This window comes from Ranitomeya imitator, chromosome 2, assembly GCF_032444005.1.
Source record: "Ranitomeya imitator isolate aRanImi1 chromosome 2, aRanImi1.pri, whole genome shotgun sequence".
In the NCBI taxonomy this organism is placed as follows: Eukaryota; Metazoa; Chordata; class Amphibia; order Anura; family Dendrobatidae; genus Ranitomeya; species Ranitomeya imitator.
In genome coordinates, this window is record NC_091283.1 from 40,068,697 (window position 1) to 40,092,386 (window position 23,690).

Consider the following 23,690-nt stretch of genomic DNA (forward strand, 5'->3'; position numbering starts at 1 on the left):
TGTGGGACTAGCGAGTCCACCTCTCAAAATGGAAACCTCTCTTGGGGATTTCTGCGATACAAATCAAGATACCTCAAATTATTCTTGCAAATTCTTAAGTGTACAAATGTCTTCACCATTACTACAGGTGGTTTCAAGTGATCCAAATTTTAACATACAGTCAAAAAACATATTTACAGGGGAATGAGCCAGACGCTATAGTGGACAGTGTTGCGAAGCTCTCGTTGATACTTCCTCTCACTTTAAAAAGCCTGGCGATAGCTGCTGCAGAACATCATATACACATCCTGAGCAAATGCCATGCCTCATCACAGCAGATTGGACAGATAAGAAGACAACTTGCTGCTTGCAGAGTGATCTCTCACTGCTTCACGACGACACGGACACCATTCTCCTGGTTTATTGACTGCACCATATAAATATTACACAGTGGAACTTGCACCAGAAAAAAATATCACTATCTGCAAACATTAAAAATAAAAACAATTCTGCGAATGAATCTGCTGAAAGAGAAGAAATAAAGACAACTGATGCAAACGCTATGATTTAACATGGAGCGCGGTGTAACTTGGGCCCTGACTGCAGTTCGCAGTCATAAAAGGAATCTGCATTATTTCTATATTTCAGATCTGTTGTTAGAAATCCCCTAGCGAGTGTGTGACCCGAGCACTGCCCCGTACATGAAGGGTTATTTGTTCAAATAAAATGGAGGCCCTGGTGTGGGACACATCACTGCTAGATTCAGGACTCGAGCTTTCCTAAGAAATGGAGGTTGAGGATTTTAAGTTGCTCATCCAGATCCATCCGCACGATGCCGTCTTCATTGTCTATACTGAGGAGGATGCCCATCGCTTCACGATCTTCTCCTAAAATGACTTTAACCTGTAAAAAAAGAGAAGGACGCGAGTCAGACATGAATGGGAGTTGTGCGACTGGTGAAGAACAATGCACCAACTATAAAACGGACTGTCCTCACAGCATGAAAATAAGCGTTGATGCCCCTTAATTGGAGCACTCAAATAATGGAGGGGTTGTCCAGGACTAGGATATTCATCACCAAACTGTGAGATAGGTCATCAATATCAGACTGCAGATGGTAATATTTTTGCTTACTCGATTATTTTTGGAGGGTGTGACTGCTTCCAAGTGGTCTCCGGAAATACTGATTACTTTGTCGCTGTCTTTTAACAACACCGAGCATAGTCCACCCTGTAGGGAGAGAAGACAACCTGATAATAGACATTTAAGAAGAGTAATGATTTATATAATGTGTAGGATACTTAGAAAACTGGAAGAACAAAGGGATTGCGCCTTGACCATGCCATGTAGACAACCTTCTCATCTTTGTTCTTTAGGGGCGCACCGTTCCCCACACGCCGGGGGCCATGCCGTAAGTTTTACCTCTGCAGCATTGAAGGAGCACATAGGCTCAATCCATAGATTCGTCCAGATTCAGAGCCTTTATATTCTGCACCATCACTCTTTGCCTTGGACATCAGCCACCACTGAGACAGCAGAAGTGGCCAGTAACCTAGGCAATGAGCTGGAAACTAAAAAAATTCTAAACCCCTCAGTTCTTGAGAAGAGAGAGAATTTTGAGGAATAGGAAAATTACAAGAGGTCATTCCCCACCAATTACTGAGTTATTGCATAAGAAAATAGAGAAAATTTTCTATTTACGGAAGAACAGATCGACACAAGAAATGTGCAGTAGACGGCCGATTATAATTCAGCGATATTAGAGTATTATTGCCGCCACGGTTGATATCACTTACGGTGACGCTACGGATGATTCCCATTTGTCCCACGACCTGATTGTCCTGGAAGGTGTCTCGCACTTTCACTTGAATGTCGGTGGTCACCCAGTCACTGGTGGTCTGTTCTATAGAGGAGCCTGGTGTATGGGGATTGTACCCACCAGGAGAAGGTGCCCCGGGGGTCATTGGACTGTAACCCATCGGGCTGGGGCTTGGACTGGCCTGGAGGAAAATAAATCAAAACACTGTCACCTATTTGTTTTGTCAGTAAAGTATGTACTAACTAAATGCAAGAGAGGCACTTACCTGGTAAGCCATGGGTGATGGGGTCGGATGGTAACTTGCTGGAGAGTGTGTATTCTGATAACCGACAGGACTTGGAGCCACTTGATGGTAACTTTGTGGACTTGGGCTAGGCTGGTAGGAGCCTTGTGGAGAAGGAGCGGTGTAGGGCGAAAACTGGTCTGTGTTGTACCTGTCAAGAACGACAAGAGGAAGATGGAGAATAATGTCAGAATTACATGCCGCAGTAATCACCAAAGGGTAAATGTGAACTGACATAATTCATCTCCGAGTTTACACAGCTCCAGTCTGGAGAATGTATAAGGTCACAGCTTAAAGGGGTAGTCTAATCTCGTGAATCGCAAAAAACAAGTTTGCGAGTTACCCCTTACTTTAAATGCCGCTGGTCCAATCTGTCAATCTTCAGGAGCGCACCGGTGCCTCCGCAAACAAAGTTGGGTGGCTGTAGAACGGTGCACTCCTGAAGATAACAACTTACGAAAAACCCCTTTAACCCCTTTACCCCCAAGGGTGGTTTGCACGTTAATGACCAGGCCAATTTTTACAATTCTGACCACTGTCCCTTTATGAGGTTATAACTCCGAAACGCTTCAACGGATCCTGGTGATTCTGACATTGTTTTCTCGTGACATATTGTACTTCATGACAGTGGTAAAATTTCTTTGATAGTACCTGCGTTTATTTGTGAAAAAAACGGAAATTTGGCGAAAATTTTGAAAATTTCGCAATTTTCAAACTTTGAATTTTTATGCAATTAAATCACAGAGATATGTCACACAAAATACTTAATAAGTAACATTTCCCACATGTCTCCTTTACATCAGCATAATTTTGGAACCAATTTTTTTTTTTGTTAGGGAGTTATAAGGGTTAAAAGTTGACCAGCAATTTCTCATTTTTACAACACCATTTTTTTTTAGGGACCACGTCTCATTTAAAGTCATTTTGAGGGGTCTATATGATAGAAAATGCCCAAGTGTGACACCATTCTAAAAACTGCACCCCTCAAGGTGCTCAAAACCACATTCAAGAAGTTTATTAACCCTTCAGGTGTTTAATAGGAATTTTTGGAATGTTTAAATAAAAATGAACATTTAACTTTTTTACACAAAAAATTTACTTCAGCTCCAATTTGTTTTATTTTACCAAGGGTAACAGGAGAAATTGGACCCAAAAAGTTGTTGTCCAATTTGTCCTGAGTACGCTGATACCCCATATGTGGCAGTAAACCACTGTTTGGGCGCATGGGAGAGCTCGGAAGGGAAGGAGCGCTATTTGACTTTTCAATGCAAAATTGACAGGAATTGAGATGGGACGCCATGTTGCGTTTGGAGAGCCACTGATGTGCCTAAACATTGAAACCCCCCACAAGTGACACCATTTTGGAAAGTAGACCCCCTAAGGAACTTATCTAGAGGTGTGGTGAGCACTTTGACCCACCAAGTGCTTCACAGAAGTTTATAATGCAGAACCGTAAAAAACAGGATTTTTGGTTGCTTACCGTAAAATCTGTTTCTTGAAGCCTCCATTGGGGGACACAGGAACCATGGGTGTATGCTGCTGCCACTAGGAGGCTGACACTATGCAAATAAAAAAAATTAGCTCCTCCTCTGCAGTGTACACCCCACCGACTGGCATTATACTCTTCAGTTAGTGAGAAAGCAGTAGGAGATAATGAAACAAGGTTGAAAAACCATAACCACAAACTTGAGAACTGTAACGTGAGAACAGTCATAGAACAGATAACAACAGAAAACATTGGGAGGGAGCTGTGTCCCCCAATGGAGGCTTCAAGAAACAGATTTTACGGTAAGCAACCAAAAATCCTGTTTTCTTTATCGCCTCTCATTGGGGGACACAGGAACCATGGGACGTCCTAAAGCAGTCCCAAGGGCGGGAAAACAGACTTCCATCAGGTCAGAGGACTCACCACTGCCGCCTGCAGGATCCTTCTGCCTAGGCTGGCGTCCGCCGATGCGTAGGTATGGACCTTGTAAAATTTGGCGAACGTGTGGATGGAAGACCAAGTTGCCGCTTTGCAAAGCTGTAGGGCGGAAGCCCTGTGGTGCACCGCCCAGGAGGCGCCGACTGCCCGGGTAGAGTGAGCCTTAATCCCAGGAGGGGGCACTCTGTTCTTGACCCGGTAAGCCTCCAAAATTGCCGTTCTGATCCAGCGAGCAATAGTCGCTTTAGAAGCCGGCTGGCCTCTGCGCGTGCCCTCAGGAATGACGAAAAATGAATCCGTCTTCCGGAAAGAGGATGTTCTATCCAGATAAATCCTCACTGCCCTGACTAGGTCCAGCTTGTTCAATGATCGCTCCAGAGGATGAGTCGGAGCTGGACAAAAGGAAGGTAGAACGATGTCCTCGTTGAGGTGGAAGGTGGAAACCACCTTAGGAAGAAAAGAAGGTGGAGGTCGGAAGACCACCTTGTCCTGGTGAATGACCAAAAACGGAGGGCGGCAAGACAGTGCCGCCAGCTCGGAAACGCGGCGAATGGACGTGATGGCCACAAGAAAGGCCACCTTCCAAGATAAAACTGATAGAGGAATCTCCCTAAGAGGTTCAAAGGGAGAAACCTTCAAAACGTCCAGTACCAGGTTTAGGTCCCATGCCTCCACAGGGGCCCTGTACGGCGGGACGGCGTGGGCTACCCCCTGAAAGAAGGTCTTAATCTGTGGCCGAGAGGCCAAGGTCTTCTGAAAGAGGATGGAAAGCGCAGAGACCTGACCCTTCAGGGAACTAAGAGCCAGGCCCGAATCCAGTCCTGCCTGAAGGAAGGCCAAAAGAGAAGGCAGGGAAAAAACCATAGGCGGCACGCGGTTGGACTCGCACCAACGGAAGTAGGCCTTCCAGGTGCGGTAGTAGATCCTGGAAGACGAAGGCTTCCGAGCCTGAATCATGGTGTGAATCACCCGGTCCGAAAGGCCGGACGCTCTTAGAACCGCGGTCTCAACAGCCACGCCGTTAAACTGAGCGACCGAGAATTCGGGTGGCAGATCGGACCCTGGGACAGCAGATCGGGCCTGTCTGGAAGGCACCAGGGAGCGTCCGCGAGAAGGTTGACGAGCTCCGCGAACCAAGCTCTCCTGGGCCAATCCGGGGCGATCAGGATGACCGGCACCCCTTCCGCTTTGATCTTCTTCAACAGTTTGGGAAGTAATGGAAGGGGTGGGAACAGATAGGGCATCTCGAACTGTGACCAAGGAATGGCCAGAGCATCGACGCCCACTGCAAGAGGATCGCGTGACCTGGAGACGAATTGTGGAACCTTCCTGTTGATCCGAGACGCCGTGAGATCCACATCCGGAGTTCCCCATCGAAGACAAATCTGATGGAAGACCTCCGGATGCAGGGACCATTCCCCTGCCGCGAGACCCTCGCGGCTGAGGAAGTCGGCGGCCCAGTTTTCTACGCCGGGGATATGCACCGCGGATATCACCGGAACCGTTGCCTCTGCCCAAAGGAGGATCTTGGACACCTCGGCAAGGGCCAAGGAGCTCCGAGTCCCCCCCTGATGGTTGACATATGCCACAGCCGTGGCATTGTCCGTCTGGATCCGGACTGGAAGGCCCTTGAGAATCCTTTCCCAATGGCGGAGGGACAGAAAGATGGCCCGAATTTCGAGGACGTTGATCGGCAGCGCGGACTCCTGCAGCGACCAACGGCCCTGAACCGTCAGGTGGCGAAAAACCGCACCCCAGCCGATCAGGCTGGCATCCGTTGTCACCACCTGCCAGTGAACCGGAAGGAAGGACCTGCCCTGGGAGATGAGAGGAGACGTCAGCCACCAGTTGAGAGACCGCTTGACCCGAAAGGAGAGTCTGATCGGCCGATCCAGGGAGAAGACCGACCTGTCCCACTGAGACAGAATGGCTTGCTGAAGGGGTCGAGAATGGAATTGGGCGAAGGGAATCGCTTCCAAGGTAGCTACCATCCTCCCCAGAACCTTCATGGCCGATCGGAGGGAGGGAGGCCGAGGACCCTGGAGCAAGAGAATGTCCCGACAAAGGGTGGATCTCTTGTCCTTGGGAAGGAAGACTCTGGACTGACGAGTGTCGAAGAGCATGCCCAGAAAGATGATGCGCTGAGAAGGAATAAGGCAGGACTTCTTCCGGTTGACCAGCCATCCGAAACGGGATAAGGTGTCGAGAACAATGGACAAGCTTTCGTGGGCCTGAGCAAAGGACGGAGCCTTGATGAGGATGTCGTCGAGGTATGGAAACAGAACCAAGCCTCTGACTCTCAAAATGGCCATCAGCGCCGCCATGATTTTCGTGAACACCCTTGGCGCGGTTGCGAGACCGAACGGCAGGGCGACGAACTGAAAATGATCTTGTTGCACTGCGAAGCGCAGGAAACGGTGATGTCCGGGAAATATTGGAACATGTAGGTAGGCGTCCTGGATATCTATAGAGCATAGAAATTCCTGAGCCTCCATGGAAGCAATTACTGAACGAAGGGATTCCATCCTGAAGTGTCTCAGGCGAACCCTCCTGTTCAACAATTTGAGGTCCAGAATGGGACGAACCTTGCCGTCTTTTTTCGGTACCACAAAGAGGTTCGAGTAGAAACCCGTGTACCGTTCCTTTTCTGGGACGGGAACGATTACCCCGGATTTGAGCAGAGAAGCGATGGCTGCGAAGAAGCCCGGAACCAAAGCGGGATCTTTTGGAGGACGAGATTGGAAGAAACGATCTCTGGGTCGGGAGGCGAACTCTATTTTGTATCCCGAAGACACAACTTCCCTGACCCATGCATCCTCTACTGCGGAAATCCAGACGTCCCTGAAACGGAGAAGACGGCCCCCCAACCTGGGAGTCGGGCTGGAGTCTTGCCGAGAGTCATGCGGAAGTGGATCTTCCAGTCCTGGGCCTGGACGATCTACCCTGGGAATAGCGAGGACGCCAGGACGGAGTGGGCCTGAAGGACACCGCCTTCTTCTCTTGACGTGCCTGTGGCCTCTGTTGCTGCTGGGAAAAGGAGTTTGACGCAGCGAAGCGACGAAAAGGCCGGAACGAGCGAAACTGCCGTCTAGGAGGAGGGCGACGAGGTTTAGCCTGGGGGAGAAGGGAACTTGTGCCCCCAGTGGCGTCCTTAATGATCTGGTCCAGCTGGGAACCAAAGAGACGAGAGCCCTGGAAGGGCAGACTAGTGAGGGACTTTTTGGAGGACAAGTCCGCCTGCCAGGCCTTGAGCCAAACGGTCCGGCGGATGGCAACGGCATTGCTGGAAGCCTGAGCCGCACAAGAGGCGACATCCAGGGAGGCTGAAACCAGGTATTCACCAGCGTGGGAAATCTGGTTGGCAAGTTCCGCTAATTGCGCTGGAGGAGCCCCGTCCAGGATACCTCGCCGCAGATCCTTGGCCCATTTTGAGATGGATTTTGAGGCCCAAGTGGAAGCAAAGGCCGGGCATAGCGCTGCTGAAGCCGCTTCGAAGGCAGATTTTGCGAAGGATTCTATAACTCTGTCGTTAGAATCCTTCAGAGACGCTCCGCCGGACAGTGGGAGCACCGTGTTGGTGGACAGCCTGGACACAGGTGGATCCACCGAGGGAGAGACCGTCCAATTGGCGGTAAGATCTGGTGAAAAAGGATATAACACCCCCAGGCGTTTTCCCCTCTGAAAACGTCTGGTCGGATTCTCTCTCTCTCTGGCCAGGATTTCCTCGAATTCAGGATGAGGGGCAAAAAATCTTGAAGGTGGTTTGGCCCGTCTAAACGAAACCGCCTGATCTGCGGGTTCCGTAGAGGGATCCTTAATGCCACAGGTTTGGTTTATAGCCCGAATGAGGTTCTGGACCGACTCACTCATGGTGGCGATTTGGCTAGGATCCAACTCCGACATCTCCTCTGAGGGCGCATCAGATAAAGCCTCGCCTGACTCAGGGGAGGAGGAACGGTGCGACACCAACCGCGGGGGAGGGCCGTGCGGCGAGATGGAACGCGAAGAGGACTCAGACCGACGTTCCTGTCTGGACCTTTTGTGGCTAATCAAGGAGGGCTCGGGCGGCGGTTCCTGCGACCCGCTGGCCACTGCAGGGGTCTGCAGGGGTAACCGATCCAGCGCGGACACCAGGGTTTGAGACACCCGCGTTAAATCGGCCACCGATTGTGACAGAGAAGCGGCCCAGCCTGGGATGGGGGGATCACTCTCGGGCGGAACAGCCGGGGGATCCTGGGCGGTGGGAACAATCGGGTTGCTGCAGGACTGACACAGCGGGGAGGACTGACCTGAGGGAAGTTTGCTGTTACAGGACGAACATGCAAAGTACGTGACTAAGGTAGTAGATGAAGAAGAAGTAGGGGGGCGAGAGCGGCCCCCTTTAGAGGAAGACATTTTGAGGGACCCTGAAGATGCCAGTTGGTTAGGGGACAGAGGGCAGAGGGGGGTGTCAGACTGCAGTGCAGCTACTCACGGACCCGGTCCTGGAAGATGTCCCACTTGTCCTTGGTGGAGAAGTCCCCAGGTGCTGAGCTCACAGAAGATGCCGAAGGAGCGCTGCGTGAGGCACTGCAAGGGCTGCTGCTGTGGTGTGAAGCGATGCTCACACCAGACGAGTGTCCCACAAGGAAGGGGGCGGAGCTAGACGCAGAGGCGCCGGTGGGCAGGTCACAGTATGTCGGGCGGGAAAAAGCCCGCCCGCAGAGGCGGAAGTGACAGATCCGAAGACCGGAAGTAGGCCCCGGCCGAAGCCGGGGCCTAAATTAGGAACCGGCGGCCGGGAAACGAGCCGCGGCGCCGGTATAGAGCGCCGGAACTATGCGCCGCGACGGGAGGCTGGCGGCACAGGCGCCGCAGCCTGCTAGGCTGCGCCGCTGAAGGGCGCCGCAGATCCACCTCCTGCGGCGCCGGAGCAGTGCGCCGCGACGGGAGGCTGGCGGCACAGGCGCCGCAGCCTGCCAGGCTGCGCCGCTGAAGGGCGCCGCAGATCCACCTCCTGCGGCGCCGGAGCAATGCGCTGCAGCGATAAGCAGCGCGATAGACTGCGGGGCTGCTGCGCTGAGGACTGTGCCCAGAGAAAAACCGCCGCGGAAAGGAGCGAACAGCAGCCAAAAGCTGCCAAGAAAGAAGAGAGAGCGCTGCGGCCAGAAAAGGGCCCCGCACTGGAGCAGAAGGCCCTTGCAGAATGGGGAGAATGCTTGGAACTCCAGGAACCGATAAAAAATCGACCGCCGCAAGGATACAGGCGATGACCGGGTAAGAGAGGGTCACCGTCTGGGAGCCCTTAACAAGAATCCCCCCCCTAACAAGGATCTGGGATGGGATAGGGGAAATACTCACCTAAAAAACATCCCACGCCGTACTAACCTTAAAAGAGGGTGAGACATCCAGGGCTGATGGACGTCCTCGTCTCCTCCAACCGACAGGCTCTGGTGGGCGAGTGGGTGGGGGACGGAGCCAGGACCGGACTTCTAAGCACGCTTGTGTGCTAGGATCTTGGTCCTGGTGTGGGATCTATGAGGATACGGGGTGGCAGTACACGCCGTACTCATAGTCCGCTTGTGGGACTACAGGTGTGACTGCTCACCCTGTATCCCTTCCGAAAAACCTGAAAGAAAACGACGCACATTGAGGTAGATAAGGGTCTAATGAAAGACCCGTGTCCACCTCCTACTGACACTAAGCTAAAACTGAAGAGTATAATGCCAGTCGGTGGGGTGTACACTGCAGAGGAGGAGCTAATTTTTTTATTTGCATAGTGTCAGCCTCCTAGTGGCAGCAGCATACACCCATGGTTCCTGTGTCCCCCAATGAGAGGCGATAAAGAAATAAAAAATCATATTTTTTCACAAAAATTATATTTTTGCCCCCAATTTTTTTTTTTTCCAAGGGTAAGAGAAGAAATTGGACCTCAAAAGTTGTTGTCCAATTTATCCCGAGTACGCTGATACCCCATATGTGGCAGTAAACCACTGTTTGGGCGCATGGGAGAGCTCGGAAGGGAAGGAGCGCTATTTGACTTTTCAATGCAAAATTGACAGGAATTGAGATGGGACGCCATGTTGCGTTTGGAGAGCCACTGATGTGCCTAAACATTGAAACCCCCCACAAGTGACACCATTTTGGAAAGTAGACCCCCTAAGGAACTTATCTGGATGTGTGGTGAGCACTTTGACCCACCAAGTGCTTCACAGAAGTTTATAATGCAGAACCGTAAAAATAAAAAATCATATTTTTTCACAAAAATTATATTTTTGCCCCCAATTTTTTATTTTTCCAAGGGTAAGAGAAGAAATTGGACCTCAAAAGTTGTTGTCCAATTTGTCCTGAGTACGCTGATACCCCATATGTGGCAGTAAACCACTGTTTGGGCGCATGGGAGAGCTCGGAAGGGAAGGAGCGCAGTTTGACTTTTCAATGCAAAATTGACAGAAATTGAGATGGGACGCCATGTTGCGTTTGGAGAGCCACTGATGTGCCTAAACATTGAAACCCCCCACAAGTGACACCATTTTGGAAAGTAGACCCCCTAAGGAACTTATCTAGAGGTGTGGTGAGCACTTTGACCCACCAAGTGCTTCACAGAAGTTTATAATGCAGAACCGTAAAAATAAAAAATCATATTTTTTCACAAAAATTATATTTTTGCCCCCAGATTTGTATTTTTCCAAGGTTAGCAGGAGAAATTGGACCCTAAATGTTGTTGTCCAATTTGTCCTGAGTACGCTGATACCCCATATGTGGGGGGGAACCACCGTTTGGGCGCATGGGAGGGCTCGGAAGGGAAGGAGCATCATTTGGAATGCAGACTTAGATGGATTGGTCTGCAGGCGTCACATTGCGTTTGCAGAGCCCCTAATGTACCTAAACAGTAGAAACCCCCCACAAGTGACCCCATATTGGAAACTAGACCCCTCAATGAACTTATCTAGATGTGTTGTGAGAACTTTGAACCCCCAAGTGTTTCACTACAGTTTATAACGCAGAGCCGTGAAAATAAAAAATCTTTTTGTTTTCCCACAAAAATTATTTTTTAGCCCCCAGTTTTGTATTTTCCCAAGGGTAACAGGAGAAATTGGTCCACAAAAGTTGTTGTCCAATTTGTCCTGAGTACGCTGATACCCCATATGTTGGGGTAAACCCCTGTTTGGGCACACAGGAGAGCTCGGAAGGGAAGGAGCACTGTTTTACTTTTTCAATGCAGAATTGGCTGGAATTGAGATCGGACGCCATGTCGTGTTTGGAGAGCCCCTGATGTGCCGAAACAGTGGAAACCCCCCAATTATAACTGAAACCCTAATCTAAACACACCCCTAACCCTAATTCCAACGGTAACCCTAACCACACCTCTAACCCTGACACACCCCTAACCCTAATCCCAACCCTATTCCCAACTGTAAATGTAATCTAAACCCTAACCCTAACTTTAGCCCCAACCCTAACTGTAGCCCCAACCCTAACCCTAACCCTAGCCCTAACCCTAGCCCTAACCCTAGCCCTAACCCTAGCCCTAACCCTAGCCCTAGCCCTAGCCCTAACCCTAGCCCTAACCCTAGCCCTAACCCTAGCCCTAACCCTAATGGGAAAATGGAAATAAATACATTTTTTTTTTATTTTTCCCTAACTAAGGGGGTGATGAAGGGGGGTTTGATTTACTTTTATAGCGAGTTTTTTAGCGGATTTTTATGATTGGCAGCCGTCACACACTGAAAGACCCTTTTTATTGCAAAAAATATTTTTTGCAATACCACATTTTGAGAGCTATAATTTTTCCATATTTTGGTCCACAGAGTCATGTGAGGTCTTGTTTTTTGCGGGACGAGTTGACGTTTTTATTGAAAACATTTTTGGGCACGTGACATTTTTTTATCGCTTTTTATTCCGATTTTTGTGAGGAAGAATGACCAAAAGCCAGCTATTCATGAATTTCTATTGGGGGAGGCGTTTATACCGTTCCGCGTTTGGTAAAATTGATAAATCAGTTTTATTCTTCGGGTCAGTACGATTACAGCGATACCTCATTTATATCATTTTTTTATGGTTTGGTGCTTTTATACGATAAAAACTATTTTACAGAAAAAATAATTATTTTTGCATCGCTTTATTCTCAGGACTATAACTTTTTTATTTTTTTGCTGATGATGCTGTATGGCGGCTCTTTTTTTGCGGGACAATATGACGCTTTCAGCGGTACCATGGTTATTTATATCTGTCCTTTTGATCGCGTGTTATTCCACTTTTTGTTCGGCGGTATGATAATAAAGCGTTGTTTTTTGCCTCGTTTTTTTTTTTTTTTTCTTACGGTGTTTACTGAAGGGGTTAACTAGTGGGACAGTTTTATAGGTCGGGTCGTTACGGACGCGGCGATACTAAATATGTGTACTTTTATTGGTTTTTTTTTTTTATTTAGATGAAGAAATGTATTTATGGGAATAATATTTTTTTTTTTTTTTTCATTATTTTGGAATATTTTTTTTTATTTTTTTTACACATTTGGAAATTTTTTTTTTTACTTTTTTACTTTGTCCCAGGGGGGGACATCACAGATCAGTGATCTGACAGTTTGCACAGCACTCTGTCAGATCACTGATCTGACATGCAGCGCTGCAGCCTTCACAGTGCCTGCTCTAAGCAGGCTCTGTGAAGCCACCTCCCTCCCTGCAGGACCCGGATCCGCGGCCATCTTGGATCCGGGGCTCGAGCAGGGAGGGAGGTGAGGAGACCCTCGCAGCAACGCGATCACATCGCGTTGCTGCGGGGGGCTCAGGGAAGCCCGCAGGGAGCCCCCTCCCTGCGCGGTGCTTCCCTGCACCGCCGGCACATCGCGATCATCTTTGATCGCGGTGTGCCAGGGGTTAATGTGCCGGGGGCGGTCCGTGACCGCTCCTGGCACATAGTGCCGGATGTCAGCTGCGATAAGCAGCTGACACCCGGCCGCGATCGGCCGCGCTCCCCCCGTGAGCGCAGCCGATCGGCTATGACGTACTATCCCGTCCAGGGTCAGATAAGCCCAGGGCACCTCGACGGGATAGTACGTCTAAGGTCACAGAGGGGTTAAAAAGCCGTTACATAATACACCAGGTATACAACCGATATAGCCTGTAATCACAGGTGGGGGGTAAGGGAAATGAACCCATGTAATGATTAGCAGTAATGCACTGAGGACTCACATTGCAGGTGTTCCCGGTGTCTGGGGATGGAACGGTGCAGTGACCGGAGGAGATGGTACATCAGGGTACCCTGGAGTTTGTGGATTTGGCGTCCCTCCGTAGCCTTGTGGGGATGGAGACGGCTCATCATCATATCTGAACTCATATTCTTCATCCGCCCTGCAAAAATCAATAAAGCAATAAACAATATTACTAAAATTATTACGGCCAGCCAAGGTAGCCCATGACGTCTGAAGTATTGGAGTAGTTTTCTGCTCTGGCTCATAGAGCAGCCCCTTCCTCTAATGTCCATAGGATCTGATCGGGCAAACAAATACCGGTAGATTTCTTCACGTTTTTTGCCCCTTTAAACAAAAACAAAAGAAAATTGCACCTTGAAGGGGTATTTGGGTTGTTGGGATCCCAGGCTCCACTTTGAGCAGGAGTTCGGCTTCCATCGTGGACAGGCGTTTGAGACCCATAGTAAGGAGTTCGGCTTCCTGTAAAACAGAAGAGAAAAGATACCGGGGAGTGAGGAGCGATTTATCAGCGTAAACCACGTGGTACCAAGAGTCAGGGGACAAACATACCCTCGTGAACCGGCGTCTGGGAGCCGTACATTGGCGTCCTGGAACCAGTAGCGTACATCGGGGTCTGGGAGCCATAAATAGGTGTCCTGGCATGAGTGGATGTCATTCCTCCTGGGCGACGGGCCCCGCTGTAAAGAAAAGGACGGAGGTTAAAGAGCCAGAAGTTTGTTCCACTAAAGAAAACTAAGTACTTCATTTCTGGTTCCAATGCAAAATAGTCAACTTGGCTTTACTTTGCCATGACAGACAAAAGCCGTCCAGAATCAGTAGCTTAGTCCTGGTGGGATCGGCTGTGTTTAGTGGCCTTCAGACAGAAGCATTTTAAGAGTTTTCCGCTTGGAGATCATTTCTCACTTCCCTATTGGATAAACATGCATGCACTGCAAAAGAAGAGCTTGCATGTTTAAAGTCTGGTCAGGCCGAGTGCTAAATACTAATTCGACACCCATCCTACATGGCGACCGAGGAGCGAGTACTTCAAGACTAAGGCAAGTTTCCCAGGACTGGCATTCGTGGTTCGAGTACAGACACATGCGGGTCTCCTCACTCCAGCCCAACAGCCTTGAGGTTATCAAGCTCGGGTCAGAAGACAAACACATTGCGACCCATGCTCGGACTGTGACTACTGGATCCATATTAGAAAGGAAGAAACAATTAGCGCAGGCGATGACTAACACGGTGGTGAGACGCTGTCTGTCCACAGAGATCGTCTGACAAGTGGAATGAAGTTCAACGCGAGCCGTGGATTCTGTGGCATCTTTGACAACTCCAATGTAACCTGAAAGAAAAGACATGGCGGTGAAAATCCAGTGATATATATATCCATACTAGTAGCGGTATATACGCAGGCTATGACGCACCCTTATAGGGACCTTGGGAAATGCGCACAGTCTGACCAATCAGATCGTTGTCCCTGCGGCCTCTTCCTCTGCCAGGTCCTCCTCCACCGGCCATATTCCCTCTCTGTCCTGGGATGAAGTCAGAAGGGGTGAAACATTATCATTTTTATGGGTACTAATGAGCAGCATTACAGAAAGGGACTAGCACTAAGCCATCCTACCTCCCCCACTGGGGTGAGCCGGGCTATTGATCCGCGGGCTCATTGGAGCAAATCCTCCAATAGTGAAGTTGGTCACATCTCTGGGCTACGAAGGGAGAAAAGCAGAATGACCAATCAAGACAATAAATCAGACAATGATCGGCAGATTTGAAGGACCTTACCTTGGAGCCCCCGGCCAGGACCAGGTAACGCGCTTTACAGACGAACATTCCCCCGTTCTCCACCAGCTTCTTACAGTGAAGGAAGGCGAAATTCCGGAATAAATGACGGATCTCACCCTCACGGCCCTGAAATAAAAATCAAGTAGAGAGATGAAGGATGTGTAAAACACTGGCATATTTTGAAAATATATATATAATTTTTTACTTTTTCATACACATGGCCGCCGTGTGAGGGCCTTTTTTAATTGTGGGAAAAGTTACAGTTTTAATTAAACATCATTCACTTTGCCATAAAATGTAGTAAATCCAAGAGGGATGATGGTCTGTGTCCCCCAATGAGGCGAAGAAGAAAGTTGTTTTTTGTGCTTTGATTTTATTTTCTTAGGCACAAGGTAAAAATAACTTGTCAGCATGATTCCTCAGGTCAGTACGATTACAGTGATACCAAAGTTCTATAGGGTTGTAAAAAATATGGTACAAACATGGTGGTGACGGGGTCTTAGACAGTGATGGAAATCCATTGGCACCCCGCGATTTCTAAATAATGGCAAAAAAAAAGCTCCCCACTGACACTGCATCACTTATAAAGGGACCGATTGCTGCTATTTAACCACTTAAATGCTGCAATTGGAGTGAGCTCCTGGTGCTGCTGTTACAGGCAGGTGCTGGCTGGAAAACACAGCTGGCACCAGATCGTCAGCTGGCGCTATACATCAGCTTTCGATGTCTGACGTACATACACATCACATGTAAGAGAATATTAATTGTCCTCACCGAATGCGGGCCATCTATGACCTTCACTATGTCTTTCACATGAATGTTGTTCTCTTCAGAGTCTAGAGCAACAGCAAAGCGATTGTCCTTCTTCCTGTTGACGGTTTGGTGTTTGACTGTGATCACTTTACCGTGCATGTTCAAGACCTTCCAAAAACAAAAAAAGGCCAGACTAAACTAGGGCTGGGAGGTACGAGTGTCCCTACAATGGCACAAGGTCACACGAGATTATTGATTTATTTGTTTTGCACTATATACCGAGTCATGGGAGAAGCTTCAATCTCGGGACGCTCACCTGAAAGGTCTCCCTCTCCAGACGTACAATAACTCCCACCGTCTGTGGGTCTAGCTGCACCAACTCCCCCCATTCATGCTGTCCACCAACATCGACTCCTGAAGCGGTTTCTGAACAAAGCTGCAAGTCTCGAGGAAGGACCTTTAACTGTTATGGGAGGAAAGAAAAATTAGGAAACGGAGTAGCGAAGTTACTTTGTGCGATCGAAACTAGAATCCAGACAAACGTGGGTAAAATGGTCCTCACCTCGTGCATAGTGAGATCAGAGAAGAGGATGACAAAGTTTTCTTCAACCCGAACAACCAGGCCCGTGTCCCCCTCATAGCGTCCTGCGATCACTTTGACGTGGTCCCCCATTCTGAAGTATTTCCTCAACTCATTAGCCGGGAATTCCAACATGTCCTATTAGAAGTAGACATTTACGGTTATGAACGCCCCTTGGCGCTGAGGATCAGGGAATGAGCGCGTTGTGCAAATCACAATGTTAGTCACTAGGTCTCCAACAGCAGCACAAATCCCCAAAGGAAAGCCCTGTACATAAAACTGTACGGTCTCTTAAAGGAGAAGTCACCTTGAGATCCTCATGCTTGGGCAGGATCGTAATCTTGTTTCCATCCACACTGAGAATTTTACCCTGCAGGTTTATCAACTCTCCCTCACAAACTTCCACGTTGTCTCCAGGCTGCAGACTGTGTTCTCGTTCCTTCCCTGTAAGAAAATGGGACACATCGGTTTCTTAAGGAGGTAACTATGGTGTGGTCTGCGGGAACGTACAATCAATATGCAGATCAGGGAGGATATATAGACTTTCTAATGATTTCTCTGTGGGTTTGTAGGACCCTGGTGACCTAACGAGCAGAGCATCCGTTCTGGAGTAATTGTACAGATGTGGAAAAGTCCTAAAGCAAACTATGCAAGTCTATGTGGAGAGCTCCGTACCCCACGGCATGTTCTACAGCAGTGATCCATATCTCCAGTCATTAAAAGCCACGAACAGACGTTTCCAAAATTTCCTTATTATTGCACTGGGAATGGTATTACTCAGGTGACCATTCCAAGGAAATCCTGATCTGTGGTGGCTCAAGGACTGGAGTTGCAGTTCACTGGCTCAACAGGATAGGATAGCTTTCCCTAGAAAGCGAGTTTGAAAGACGTAGGGGATCAAGTAGCACGATGCCCCTTCTATCAAATAATATGGAACTGACAAACTGCAGAGTTGTGCTGTGTACTCAGGACCTACATCTTCGTAATTCTTAATATTTTACATCTCTAAGCCACTCTTACCTGTAGACTCTGTCACCACCTCCAGGTCAACCCCTTCTGGTTGATCTTCAAACTTTTCCAATTCGGACAGAGTCGGCTTCACGCCATCTGTGATCTATAAAAAAAAAAAAAAAAATGAAATGTCTAAGTTATACCCCCTATGCAAATTACTAAAAGATGGTCTTATGCCTCACGTATGAGATCGTCCACTTACCACAGCGGACATGGCAAAGCTCTTGAAGAGGAAACCTTTGCGACTGTAGCGATTACCCTCGAAAATGAGGAAATCTCCATCTGATGAGACATCTCCCCCAAGAGACCTGTGCAGATGAGGGGATCACCAGTCAGCGCTGAGAAATATTACAAGCACAGAAATAAAATAGGAAGCTCCTACCTGATCTTTTCCGTATCAAAAAGCCTCTGCGGAGGTCTGCGAAACCTCTTCCTCTTGGCGAACCAGTCTTTCTATATTTTGGATAAATACAAAATATATATATATATATATATATATATATATATATATATATATATATATATATATATATATATATATATATATATATATATATATATATATATATATATATATATATAGTGTTAAGTTTTTAAGGATGATAAAAGAAAAGCCAATTCGATAACATCAGAGATCATTTGGGTGAAGGTGGTCAGAAAAGTCGGTCACGTACCAGACTCATTCGTTCCTTGATCCGGTCGTAGTCGATTCTGGGAATCATTTTGAGAGAGATTGTATTCTGACTGGGCTCCACATAATCCACCTAGAAAGAGAGGAATAATTCAGCTTTACATCACTGGACAGATCCAGAGGTATAAATATTAGGAGATCAAATACCCTTTTAATGAACTCTCTAAATAACGACCTTACCCTTAGGCAACGTCCAGACCGCTATATATAAAGCTAGTTCCCCTGCACACCTCATAAATTGTCTTTTATAATTGTCCCACATTGTATATTAATGGCCTCCAAGTGGTCCGAAGGGCAAATCCAGGCTCTGCTCATCACCCATCAGTTCCCATAATCTCCTCCTGGGTGTTACCCAGAAGCTTGTATAGATCTTGCTCCCATGCACCGGGCAAGATATATGGATAATGTAGGAGACATCATCCTCGTCAATCAAAGGTGGAAGGTGCCAACTGTAGGCATAGATTGGGTCTGAGCACAATTTGGAAATGCCCATGGAACCGCTTGAATTGCATTAGCAAACAGAGAAGGAAAATTATATGTTATTTTAATGGGGTTTGAGGAAAGGGGTTGTAGGAACATTGCTACAAATGGCTAAAGGGTGTTTGAAGGTGAACGTCAACTCTCACAAACATGAGTCTGCCTTTCGACACGCCGCCTTAGGTATATGTTTGTTCTTACCTGAGCAATATCATCCTTGTAGATGCCCCTCTTGAGCCGGACCCAAGACTTGGGCTTGAGGTTTGTGACTTCTTTTACCACCTTTAGGACGTCGGTCATTTCTTTGATGGGCACCATCTGCTGGTTCCAGTAGCCCATGCGCAGGTTTCCTATTCCCTCAATGGCTTGTTTGACGTGAGTTTGCTTGTACGCCTCAACGTAGATGTAACCCTTCACGTGCTCCGGGGCAACCACAGATTTGATCTGAAGTGGCTGTAGACAAGTGACGTAAATATTAGTAAAGGAAATTTTTTAAGAGATGAGAAGGCATATAAAGATAATGTGGAGGTGAGTACACGGTGATGAACTGGTCACACTTACTGCGTCTGTGAACTGGTAAGCAATGAATTTCCTCATCAGAGCGATGGCGGTGGCACGTTCTTCTCCAATCTGCAAAGAAAAATATTCAGCAGAAAGTCACATACAATGATACTATATATCTTATGCTCTAATCAGGAGTCTTCCCATAAAATCTGATGGCATCTCTCTGGGATCCCCACCATCACTACAATGAGTGGGCTGTGGCCTCTTCACAGCGATACCCTGGGTCGTCCACTGTGCAGGGAAAAGCAACCGTCCCATCCACTGACATGGAGTGCTGATGCAGACACCTTCATACTGGGCAGCAATTAGGACCATACAGCACATTTCATCTACTAAAAGTTGGACCTAAACTAAGTGCAATAAATATGTAACATGAATATCTGTTGCAATAAAGCCAATAACTAGAGAGAAAAACGAATCGATTCGCAAGTGCACTGGCCAGGCGAGTGGTCCCCGGCTGTAGGATGGAAGCCCTGTGATCTGCCTCATCTCTGGTGCCTCTTCTGATCAGTAGGCCTGACGAGACATTATGTGGACTACTGATATGAAAGCCGGACCGGTGTCCTACAAATCAATTCACAAACCTCTACCAGCGCAAAAACTAAATAAAAAGTTAGGGGACTACTCAGTATACAGTGAGCGGCATCTGTGTAATGCCCTGGTGCATTGACTGACGGCTTTCTGGGCAAAGATGGAGGTCCCTCAATGTGTCAGTGTGTGCTTACAGTCGCCACTCACTGTGTACTCACTGGCTAATCCCGGCAGCCAGGTATTCAGTACAGCCATCGGCAGCTATTAACGCTATGAACGCTATTAACCTACAGATTAACACTGTATCTGCAGGTCCCTTTTATTGTCTAGGATTTAAAGAGTTGACTCTTAACTATGTGACTGTCCTGTCATCACTGCGAGCAAAACCTTCCACCAGACTCACCTTACATTTCACTGTCCACAAATTGGGATCTCTGGAAAAGGAAAAGGAAGGTGTCATTAGTAATTATCTTCTAACTACTACCGGCCTCCAAACCGGCCGCACTACAACTCCCAGGACAAAGTCACCAAAAGTGGAGACACTGGTATAAATTATAACAGATGTGGGAATACACAAACAAACAAACTACCCTCCAGGACTGTGGAGGAGGCTTGTACATGACTTACTTGACTCCAGGAAGAAGCTGCTGTTGGGTGATGTCATCTGAAAGTTCATCCGAGCCGCCATATATACTGGGGGAAAATGGAGAATTAGAGATTTGCACATGGATTAGGGCTATTCCTTTGCACTACTATAATGAAGTAATAACTCACTGCTCCCCCATGGAGGACTTGGCGTATTTCTTCATGTAATATTCCCCCAGCTCCTCTTCTCTCTGGTCTCTGTGGAGAGAGAACATATTTGCACAGTTTCATATGAGAACACCCCAGATGTCATGTATTGCCGGAGAAGCGTAGAGACGCCGCGACTCTCACCGCCACAGATTCTGGAGACGTCGGGCCCCGGAGCGATCCTCATCCAGGACGACATTGTCAATGTTGGACGCTGCAGGAAGAGAAGATTTTCTGTAAGATTAAAGTATAATGAACTCATACAGCGGCCATTTTACAAGGAAATAAACACTAATTTTGTACTTTTAAGATCAATCATCAATGTGACAAATCTTAAAAAGGTGACCCCCCTCCTGTTACCGAGAACGATGGACCCCCCACAAATCCTCGTTCTCAGCCAGAGAGCAGGATGAGCATGCTCAGTCTCTCCTCAGCTGAGGACAGACATTTAGAGATCCCCTCCTTCCCAGCAAAGCTGCGGAAACCTAAATTACTTTCATGATTCTTCCCATTGACAGGTCCAAAAAGTAAAAAAAAAAATGTAGTGATGCGGTAATGCCCCATAAAAGGCTAAGCCCATCTTTCCAAAGCAATGCTTTTGTTTTCCTGCTGTCCCAACAAATCTAAAGTGAAGCAACTATGTACATCAGGTCTTCATTAAAAAGTTCCTGAAAAATGTTTTATTTTTTTTTTGTCTGCAGCTCCTACGCAGACTATGTGTCTCCACGGTAACAGAACACAGTGTAATTTTGCAGTCACATACTTTCTTTAGAGGACAGATGGGAGGGAATGTGACGGCGGGATCAGACTGCTCAGAGCTTGTTGTCTGTTACAATGGATAAGCAGGCTTTTATAAGGAGGAAAACGTTACGTTATTTTAAAAAAGCTTTTTGCAAGAAAAAAAAAATTACTACTAGTAAAAAAAATAATATAAATAAAAAAATGATTCTTAAGTTTCTATAGCTTCTATGCAAATCTGCGTGCCTCCATGGTAAAAGACAAAAACTCTGCGTGGTCGGATCCTGCAGCCATTTTGCTATCTGTCGTCTACATGTAAATGTACATTAGCACAAAGTTCTGGACCCGTCAGCCGATATTTGGCAACTGTCCTGTTTATTAGAATAGGACGTGAGTGGTGGGAGGTGGTCGTTAATGTCATGGACACCGCACACCTCTGAATAGTGACAGTGTCAGGTGTCGGACCACGAATGATATGATATTGATGACCTATCCCCAAGGATAGCTCATGGATATCTTGTGACCCGAAAACCCCTTTAAAAATGTAATATATAGCACCCCCATCCATTAACCCCCCTCTACAGTCATCCCCTAGGGCAGCTCATCAAAAATGCTTGGTGACCATGATGTGAACGCTTACCTTCAATTTCTTCCGCTGTGATCGATGATGAAGCCAAGACATTAATGGTGCAAAACATAGCGGCAAAATCAACCACGAGACGGAGATGAAGGACCGGAAAATGGGGAGGGGAAAGGGAAAAATTAAAAATGTGTGGCAAAAGCTGCAGCATGGAAGGGTGTCGGAAGCAGGACCTAATGTGAGGGGTGGGAGCGAAAGCAATGGGAGACATTTATAACAAAAGATATCACGTGCAAACAATGCTGAAGCCTGGGCTGTAACGTAGGAGACCCCGCTGTATGGCCCTGTACTAAGGGGGGGGTGGTGGAGGAAGGAGGCAGCTGTGCTGACCACGACACCCACCGACTACACGGAAACCTCACACGGCGCTGTCACATACAGGACACACAGGGACCAGCACTGGTCAGCTCAATGGACGCCACACAACGGGTGAGAGGACAGCGCACGTCACTAATCTCACACACAGGAATTAGACGTGTCCGATGGAAAGGGGAACCCTCACCGAAACCTGAAAACGCAACTTCGGGTGCGGCTCTCAGTCATCCAGGGACGTTAGCAGGAGTCTGACCAAATGGCGGCTCAACGTCACATCTACATTAAAAGGGCTGTCCGCTACATATTATACTAAAAATGGCGCCATTGGAGGGGGTATTTAGATAACAGACACCAACCGTTGCCTCTGTCCCCCGCCGGTGTCTTTGCTTCCTTTTCCGACTGAGGACGTCACGTGATTGCCTGCAGCCTTCATGTTAGAAAAGTCAGTCTTCTTCTGGCTTTAACAAAACATCCAGACTGCAGCCAATCAGTTGCTGCCAAAAAAAGAAAAAAAAAAAAGAAGAAGCAGCAGCGAGGGAACCGGCGGGAAACACAGGCAGTAGTAGGATCTAGTAAGCGAGTTTCTGTTCTTGTTTTAAGTGAACAACAACTTTAATCATGGGGGAAAAAAAAGGAGATTGAGAATTTTCACGAACAAGTAAATTGCAAAGTGGCTCGTTTTTAGAAGAACATTGCAATGCTTGAGAATAATCCTTATTCTGCCCTGGATGTCTGTCATTGCTGGAGCCGCCCGCCCTCACATTTGCCACTAGAAGAGGGAAGGTCAGAAAAAATAATTTAGGGGAAAGAGAAACCGCAATGAAGTTGTAGAGTCAGATGTTTGGTGGAGCGCTGCGTTCTTACGGTGCCTGGTAAAGTCTACAGCCGGGGTCTGTCCCCTCCCCTGGGAGGGATGAATAGACTTTACCACGGCGTCCGATTTCCAGCATGAACACAAGACGGGGAGGACACATCACAAGGGCGCACACACTACATTGTACAACACGACACACAACAAGAAGAGAGAATCATTACCAGACACTGAGAGAAGGCATGCAAGGAATTAGAAGATAAACTGAGTGATAAAAGACCTAACATACAGAAAATAAAAGGTAAAATAAAAAAAAGCAACCGAGTCATGACCCCGAAAGTCAGACACTCCCCACCACCAGGATTCAGCCATCAACAGACTGTAACTCATACTGTAACTCATAATGGGCGACGACAATGTCGGTCTGTAACAAACCGGGCAGTGATACAAGGAAGGCAAACCAGCATTACATGGGCACGGATCATGGCATCCAGCGGCTCTCCAAACCCGACCGTTGTTCCAGAAAAGCAGAGCACAGCGCTCGGCAGCCCACAAGAAAGGAATAGAGCGGCAGTCAAGTCATGATCACCAGCTCCATTCGAAGGGGGATAAAAGTTCCCTCGTTCATCTGATCGATGAGCTGCCAAGTGCTCAGACCTCGTGGATAGACAACTTGATTTTACGGAACAAGATCTTTGAGGAACCAAAATCGTGCTAAAATTGAAGACTCGCTAGAGCAGTGTTCCCCAACTCCGGTCCTCAAGAGCCACCAACAGGTCATGTTCTCAGGATTTCCTTAGTATTGCACAGGTGATGGAATTC

The 23,690-nt window shown here is 47.7% G+C and overlaps 1 protein-coding gene across 1 annotated transcript in view; it reads right to left on the reverse strand.

Moving 5' to 3' along the window:
* Positions 1–384: 384 nt before the first annotated feature.
* SUPT5H (SPT5 homolog, DSIF elongation factor subunit) overlaps positions 385–23,690 on the reverse strand; it is a 31,890-nt gene continuing 8,584 nt past the window's right edge. Inside the window, exons 5-30 of the mRNA XM_069746515.1 lie at positions 21,743–21,757; positions 20,509–20,578; positions 20,347–20,415; positions 20,200–20,265; positions 19,976–20,006; positions 19,039–19,107; positions 18,679–18,930; positions 17,984–18,073; positions 17,692–17,762; positions 17,512–17,617; positions 17,319–17,412; positions 16,606–16,742; positions 16,281–16,436; positions 16,035–16,181; positions 15,740–15,886; positions 14,966–15,091; positions 14,805–14,889; positions 14,605–14,712; positions 14,420–14,522; positions 13,745–13,872; positions 13,549–13,654; positions 13,176–13,334; positions 2,064–2,232; positions 1,776–1,979; positions 1,114–1,209; positions 385–882 (exon numbers count right to left, since the gene is read on the reverse strand). Coding sequence (XP_069602616.1) covers positions 742–882; positions 1,114–1,209; positions 1,776–1,979; positions 2,064–2,232; positions 13,176–13,334; positions 13,549–13,654; positions 13,745–13,872; positions 14,420–14,522; positions 14,605–14,712; positions 14,805–14,889; positions 14,966–15,091; positions 15,740–15,886; positions 16,035–16,181; positions 16,281–16,436; positions 16,606–16,742; positions 17,319–17,412; positions 17,512–17,617; positions 17,692–17,762; positions 17,984–18,073; positions 18,679–18,930; positions 19,039–19,107; positions 19,976–20,006; positions 20,200–20,265; positions 20,347–20,415; positions 20,509–20,578; positions 21,743–21,757 — 2,945 coding nt within the window. The 3' untranslated portion in view covers positions 385–741. The remainder of the gene's footprint in view (positions 883–1,113; positions 1,210–1,775; positions 1,980–2,063; positions 2,233–13,175; positions 13,335–13,548; positions 13,655–13,744; positions 13,873–14,419; positions 14,523–14,604; positions 14,713–14,804; positions 14,890–14,965; positions 15,092–15,739; positions 15,887–16,034; positions 16,182–16,280; positions 16,437–16,605; positions 16,743–17,318; positions 17,413–17,511; positions 17,618–17,691; positions 17,763–17,983; positions 18,074–18,678; positions 18,931–19,038; positions 19,108–19,975; positions 20,007–20,199; positions 20,266–20,346; positions 20,416–20,508; positions 20,579–21,742; positions 21,758–23,690) is intronic.